Consider the following 7,594-nt stretch of genomic DNA (forward strand, 5'->3'; position numbering starts at 1 on the left):
CGCCGCCCCGCCCCCACATCCATCTCGCTTACGCCCCGCGCCCCTCCCGGCGGGGCTCCCTGTTCCAGATGGCTACACCGTGATGGACGTGGTGATGTACTGGAAGGACCCCAAGGACGGCAAGCAGCAGGACGGCCCGGACCTGGACGACGGCCCGGTGCGCGGCGTGCACAAGGCGGAGCTGCCGCAGTTCACCATCATCGGCTACGAGACCAACGACCGCAAGGAGCGGCTGGCCACCGGCATCTACCAGCGGCTGTCGCTCTCCTTCAGGCTGCAGCGCAACATCGGCTACTTTGTCTTCCAGACCTACCTGCCCTCCATACTCATCGTCATGCTGTCCTGGGTGTCGTTCTGGATCAACCACGAGGCCACCTCGGCGCGGGTCGCCCTGGGTGAGTACGATGATTGTCTGTCACCAGAAAAGTACGGAATAGGGGGAACGTGGGAAGGTACTGCTGGTAGGGCAAATGTGATGTAGTAGGTAGATTTAATTGACACTACAACAAAATACTCGTTTCTTTTGTCTTAATTCGGTCTTTATTCATGAATGAAATAATTTGGTTTAAAGTTCTCCGCTTTCAAAAAATAAAATCCTTTTCTTTTTGTATGTTTTAAAGGTTGGCGATTTTCTATATTGCCATTTTTCTGATGCATTTTTCTCCATTTTTCAAAAAGTGCCAGCCCCCTGTTCACCGCTGACTCTCCATTTGTCGATGACTGTTTAAACGCGCGCCCCCTTGACAATCTCCCTTATCACGTGACCCCAATGTGCACGCCCCTGGAGCCTGGAGGCGAGCCTTGGAGGCCCCTGGAGGGGAGGGCGCGAGGGCTATTTGCCAACCACCGCCACCGCCCCGCCGCACACGCTCGTCAGAAATCTTATCTAAAACTGTCTCTCTAGAAAAAAAAGAAAAGAAAAATGGAGCGCGTATTTGTTGGGGGTGCGGCATTAGAAGACGTGTTTGCGTGTTGTTTCCAGGCATCACCACCGTGCTCACCATGACCACCATCTCGACGGGCGTGCGCTCCTCTCTGCCGCGCATCTCGTACGTCAAGGCCATCGACATCTACCTCGTCATGTGCTTCGTGTTCGTGTTCGCCGCCCTCCTGGAGTACGCCGCCGTCAACTACACCTACTGGGGCGCGCGCGCCAAGAAGAAGAGCCACAAGGACAAGCAGGACGAGAAGGCCGCCGCCGCCACTGGTGAGTGTCGCCACGCTCTTCGAATGTGATGACTCTTTGGAAGTGTATTACGCACTTGTTGTCTGCGAAGCTGCTCACATTTGCCCCTCTAAAAGTCGACTGACAAGGATATGGATTTTTTTCGTGTGTGGGGAGCACTTGTGTAAGGCACTGGCGGCGCTGCGGCGTTTTCTCGAACATCTAAGAACAGAAGCCGGTGACAGCTTCAGCTGAAGGGGTGGGGGGGGGGGGGGGAGGCGTAAGGAATGGAAAGGGCGGAAAGGAGGGGTGCTGACGCTCGGGGAGCCTCGGGGGGCGAGAGCACAGGGCGAACGGACGAGAGAAGAGAGAGGGTATCGGAAGTCGTTGGAACGGTCTCATTATACGGTTTTGATTGCATCCCTGCCCGGGAACTCTCCCCGCCCTGATGCCGCCTGCTCGTCTCTACCGCGTTGCCCCGCCCCCCTCCCCGTCCTTCGCCGTCACGCGGATCCAGGATCCTCTCCACTCTCATGTTAATTCTGAGGTGCCTGGGACCTCTTTCATCCCGACTAACCTACCCCGGCCCACCCGGGCCAGCCGAGCCGAGCCCGTCAGTCGCTGCGTCGTCATCGTCGTCTACCCCGCCCCCTCAGAGGAAAGGCGGAAGGAGTGGGGGGGGGGGTATAATAATTGGCAATGCAGACACATGCGCGCGCCGCACTGGGTCAGCACGTGCTCATCATGAATTAGTTTGTCAGCTCGGCGAGGGCCCTGGCATGAGACTGGAGACCGGGGTGGGATATTGCAGCCGACGGGCGAGCAAAGGCTGTACCGTTGCGCTGCTGGGCACTGAGTATGTAGTAGCCGGATTTTGCTTCGCGTTTTCGGTGCAGCCTGCAGGGCTTGTGGGTCGTTGTCGGTTTCATTATGTGGATGCCTTCTCGTGGACAGTCACTGACGCGTAGCTTGCGTGCAACGTGCTTTGTCCGCAGTGTCGAGCAAGGACTGCTTCTCGTTGACGTCCAACACGCGGGACTCCTTGGAGGCCGCCGAGCCCCCGCCGTCGCCGCTGCCCTACCTCCGCAACCAGGGCGGCGGCGGCGCAGGCGCCGGCGGACTCATGCCCGTCACGTCGCCGGACCCGTCGCTGTCGCCGGCCGCCTTCCCGCCGTCCTTCCGGATCGCCCGCGCGTCGTACGCCGTCCCCGGCGGACACGGCGGCCTCCGGCTCCGCGGCCCCCGCGGCGGCCCGTCGCACCCGCACCGCCCCCGCGTCCTGCACGCGCTCAAGAAGGGCGCCTCGGCCCTCAAGCAGAGCCTGCCGCGCATCCGGGACGTGAACATTATCGACAAGTACTCGCGCATCGTGTTCCCCATGTCCTTCGTCCTGTTCAACGCCATCTACTGGATCTTCTACGTCGTCGTGGCGGGCTGAACTCGGTCGACTTTGAAGCGGGTGGAACGTGCGTGTGTGTGTGTGTGAACTGAACCGGACTTGTGTCAAATGTGTTAGGCCGAAAACGTGCAAACCGATCACTGCCTTAGTCGCACGCGTTACGAGTGAACCCTCGGGTTTAGTTGTCGAATCCGTTCGTTATATGATGTACTTAAGAAGTGTGCGTGGTTGCTATTTATTTGGATCAATTTTTTTTGTCGTTTGTTACTTTATGAATTTTACTTGGATATTTTGTTGGGCTGTAGCAGCTGTTCGTATAAAGAACACAGGAAAAATAAAATAAAAACGTTGTAAGAAGTGTGTCGGTTAGATAACTTCAGGAATATTGCCGGTATTGTAACTATTTTAATGTGTCGTTATAAACTTTAGCTTATGAATGCAAGTTTTTTTAATTTTAGACCGAACTCGTATTTGTCTATAACTCTGATCTCAACAATCATGCAGTCGTTTGGGAGGAATGTCCCACGACTTCCTAACTTGCGGCAGTGTTTAACAGTATTATATTATAACATGTTGTGTCTTGTGTTTTTGTCGCTTTATTTGCACACGTGTATTGAGATTATCTGGTTTCAGAAAATAACCGTTAGGGATATCTTAGTATCATATTTTACCCTCCGCTTTTGTAACCCCCTTTGCCCTGGCCGCAAAGCTTGTCGTGGAGCTTGAAGCATAGCGCTGACTTCATAATTTTGTTGTTTTTATCTCTGCCATCGCGGAGCGTGTTTAAGAGGTTTTTATGTTGTATCCCGCTATGGACGATTTTGTTTCCTCCATGTAATAAAAGAACAATTTCCTACTGCCGATCGTTTTGTCTCCCCCCAACACCGAGACGCCGGAAGTTGCCCGATAAGAGGAACAAAAATATGGTAGCACTGAGGAGGTGGCGTGGCGTAGCGCCGTCCCTAAACGAAGCAGAACGCCGGTGACCATTCAGTGTTTTGTCGCAAGTGGATGCCAAGAGTGTGTGCGAATTCCCAATCGTACGGGGTGGTCGCGGACGAGCGCGAACCGCGACGTCCTTTCGCGAGGGATGGCTGCAGGTTGCCCTCCCTGCTGACCATCCCCTCCACTTTGTCATTCCATGGTCATTCCGACCGATTCGTAGCGATACGGTTGAGAATTCGGACACACTCCAAGTTTTGTAGAATTTGTAAAGAAAAGTTGGGTCTATTCTAGACCGGCGTAACAATCTTGAGTCTTGAAGCGCTTTTGCAAAGTTTGGCTTCGGAAAAGTAAGTTTATACAATCTTCTAAACCGTCCCGGTGTCGTTGTTTAGGTTAGTGTACGGACATATTGCATGGGTACTATTTTAACTCAATGATAATGAGTCAACTGTCGTAATAAACTTGAGTATATACGTGGTACCAAGGTGCTAGATGCATAGGCCCGTTCTAAACTGTTTAAAATATAACGACACGCATCCTAATCTCTGCTTGACTGCCGCTCATCTCCTGCTTTTTTTAGGCACAGCGCACGCCACGCCACCTCCTCAGTGCTACCTCCTTCTTGTTCCTCTAATCGGGCAACTTCCTCATACCGCCGCACCGCTGTGTTAATTGGGAAAGGACGACAGCCATCGCCGGGTGCGTCAGAGGTAAGAAAGTATTATTTTCCAGGAGTTTTATTGTTGTTTGCCTCGGCACAGTCGGCCGCGAGGGAGGAGCTCAGGTACGTGGTGGACACCCCTCGTGCCGGGCCAGCCGGGCAGCGGCGCCCCCCTGCTGGTGCCCGGCCGCGCTGCGGCAGGTGCGGTCGGGTTGCCCTCCCTCTCCGTGCGGCGGCGCCCGCGGTGCGCGGTGCGGTGGTTCCGGACGGAGACGGGGCAACCTGGCGCTGGCAGCAGCAACGCGGCCGGCCGACGCCCGCGGGGCCGTCACGACGACGGCGATGATGACGTCTTGGCGGTGGACTCGAACTTCTTGTCGGCGGCGTCCATGACCCTCTGGTACTCGGCGGGCGACAGGCCGGCGAAGGGCTTCTCCGCCGACCTCTGCGACCGGCTGTTGCCCGACCGCCTGAAGAAGTAGTCGTCGTAGTCCGTGTAGTCCACGTTGGTGTAGTACGTGTAGCGCGCGTAGTACAGCGCGGCGAAGGCCGAGTACGTCAGCAGGACGGCCGTGCCGATCTGAAACGGAACGTTTTAGTAGTCGGTCATCTACCCGCGCTTTTCTCCTGATGACACCTGGATGACTAGCCACCCCAACGCGTCCGCGAGATTTAAATATAACATTGATTTTCGTAGACGTTTTTTTTTTGAAGCACCCGCATCTCCCTCTCTGCGAGGTGCTTTCCATCCCCCTATCGGACAAGACGGACGGACGCTCGCCGCTCGCGTCGCGGGGAAACCTTGACCCCGCCGAGATACATCACGGGGAGATGTATTAACCGGGCAGCCACGTGTAGGTAGGCCTAAGACGCCCCGCTGCAGATTGGATTGGCCGGCCGGTGGAGGCGGACTGGACACTGGACGCCGAGGCGGACGCCCCCCTACCCTTTACCCGCACCCCTCGCGCTGCTGCTACCCATCTTGTGATTGATTAGGAGTTGGGGGGAGGAGGTGGGGGGGAGGAGGAGGGGGATGAGCCATTGTCGTGGGAGAGCCATATCCCGGGGAGTTAGGAAGCCCAGGATTGCAAACCGCGCTCTAACGAGCAGGGACCAACGCACAACAAATCGGACTGAGCCCGCCGCGCACCGTGCTCGTCAGGGCGAGGCGAGGACGGCGAGCGGGTGGCTTTACGGGATGCGGACACTGCCGCCTGCGGGGGAGGAGGCGCGTTCTGCGGACATAATCCATGCAAATGCTCAGTCCTGTCGTTATTTCGCGACCAGTTCTTCGAATACCTGAACCGCTCTCTGGCGCGGGAAGATGGTCTTTATCAGAAAAGCCACTTTTACGAAATAAAATCCGACAAAATCACATGTTGTAAAGTCTCTTGGCCTTCACATTTTCCGGATTTTCTGAGCGGCCAGTGTCGGGTCGACGTCTTACTCTCACCACCCGCGCATCCACTTACCTGGAACACGGCCCAGAACTTGTAGGAGCCCTCGTTGATGAGGAAGTCGTAGTAGTTGGAGTAGGAGGCGGCCGTGTTGGCGCGCGGGGCCTCCGGGGGGTCGATCGCGTCGGGGTAGCCGTCGACGGCCCTGCAGCAGAGCACGAGACGAATCCCGTTAGCAGCCTCGCTCGCCGGCCTTAAATTCGCTAATGACTAACGCGCTAGTCCCGAGCATGGGGGCGTTATTTCATTTGGGACCACCCGGCCGCCCGCGCCGCCACTCTCTCGGCCGCGCGTCACCTTTAAAGCACCAGCCCATATGTGCGGCGCGCAAATTTTTCTCGGCCATTTTATTTTTTATTTTATTTTTTTGCATTAGACTTTTCTTTCTGCGTTGAAGCGTTGGCAGCCCTGCTGGAGGTGCTCGGGGCTCGTTTAGGCGGGGCGGCGTGCGCTTACCCACCCTTTATCGCCACCACTCAACGCCCGGCCGCTGCCGTGTCGCGTGCCGGTTAGTTCATTACTTCCATTTATAAAGTACAAAAAAAAGAGAGAGAATGAGTCAAAATTAACGGCATTTCACACTCTGGTACTCTGACGTCACTGTTGGCTGGGCTTGTCCAGGCTGTGCTTTGTGTGCACCTTTTTTCTGCCCACTGCTTGGATCTTTCAAAGCCAATAAACCAATAAATGAAAGATGCTGTCAAATTTACTCAAATTCGCGAATACGCCAAACTTCACGTCAAACCATCACTCTGAACTGTTATTGCGGATTAAACACAAAAATATTGTTTTAAAAACATTACATATTAACATTACTATACCAGGTGGCCGATTCACGCCGCGCACTTTCGTAGTTATACTGTACTGCATGAACGCGTGCGGGCGGGTTGCCTACTCGCACGGGGCCTTAAGGAGCCGTGGGCAGCGAGCATAGGCAAATCCGCCCGAACCCGTGCTTGCGATACAGTATAACTACGAAAGTGCGCGGCGCGAATCAGCCACTTGGTACTACTCACGCATTTGCAAAGCATATACTTCGCAGCTGTCGTAAACATTCTCTCTAAAGGGTGTAACTGTCGCACTGTAGCTATCAGGGTTGTTTTTTTTCGTGTGTGTGGCAAAGACGGGCGCGCGTGGCAAAGACCTGCGAGATGTGTGACTGGCTCCCCGCGGCACCGTTAGGCCTTAGCTGTCAGCCGGAGTGGCGTGGCTGGCGCAGGCTGGCGTGTCGGGGGGCGGCGAGCACCTAATACAGGCCGCCGACAGTCACAACACGCAAAACAAATAAGAGGTGAAGTGACTGTCGACTGTGACTCGGCGCGACAGGCGACGGCTACGGTGGCTGCGGGGACGCTCCGGGTGATCCCTAATCGCTGAGCGAAGCTCAGTCCAAGTCGCTGAGGGGTCAGGCGTTGTCTCCGTCGTGAGTCTGTCTGTCTGTGTCTAACTCACTCAATGAACTACGAAACGGCTGCACCGATGACGAAATGCGAGTTTGTTCAAACATTGACATTTCTTGGGGCAGTTTCAAATGCATTTACTTTTAGGATTTGTTTAGTTTGAAATATCCAATAGTTTAATTTGAACTCGCGCGTAGTTTGTTGGTGTGTTGGCAGCACTGCACTCGAGTGGGCAAAGAGCGCAAACGGCACCTGCGCCACTTCAAGACTTTCTGACTCTCTCACAAGTGATCAAATTATCAGATTGTCAAACCGAGTGTTTTATTTTTAGTTTTAGAGTTGCGGAACTCAGCCTGCGAAGTTTCGCGAGTGTCCAGCGAGAAGAAACGAAAGTGATATTTCGAACGGTTTACGTGTTTACTTACGAGAGCTGGAGGGGGGAGGGGGGTACGGGTTCAGGAGAAATGTGAAAAGGTAACCATTGTTTCGGGGTCATCTTGACAAAAGAAAACGAAAATGTTTTATGCTCCAAGACGATCGGAATCGAAATGGCAGAGATATTCCCCA

At 54.8% G+C, this 7,594-nt stretch overlaps 2 protein-coding genes across 2 annotated transcripts in view; one reads left to right on the forward strand and one right to left on the reverse strand.

Annotated features, from left to right (window-relative positions):
• LOC127750672 (gamma-aminobutyric acid receptor subunit beta-like) overlaps positions 1-3,421 on the forward strand; it is a gene marked incomplete in the record, with an annotated part of 16,902 nt that extends 13,481 nt beyond the window's left edge. Inside the window, 3 exon segments of the mRNA XM_052272929.1 lie at positions 69-395; positions 983-1,207; positions 2,161-3,421. Coding sequence (XP_052128889.1) covers positions 69-395; positions 983-1,207; positions 2,161-2,603 — 995 coding nt within the window.
• An 807-nt stretch (positions 3,422-4,228) lies between these two features.
• LOC113206643 (uncharacterized) overlaps positions 4,229-7,594 on the reverse strand; it is a 5,127-nt gene continuing 1,761 nt past the window's right edge. Inside the window, exons 2-3 of the mRNA XM_026422809.2 lie at positions 5,643-5,772; positions 4,229-4,750 (exon numbers count right to left, since the gene is read on the reverse strand). Coding sequence (XP_026278594.1) covers positions 4,499-4,750; positions 5,643-5,772 — 382 coding nt within the window. The 3' untranslated portion in view covers positions 4,229-4,498. The remainder of the gene's footprint in view (positions 4,751-5,642; positions 5,773-7,594) is intronic.

This window comes from Frankliniella occidentalis, unplaced genomic scaffold, assembly GCF_000697945.3.
Source record: "Frankliniella occidentalis isolate FOCC.00 unplaced genomic scaffold, Focc_3.1 Scaffold7, whole genome shotgun sequence".
Classification (NCBI taxonomy): Eukaryota; Metazoa; Arthropoda; class Insecta; order Thysanoptera; family Thripidae; genus Frankliniella; species Frankliniella occidentalis.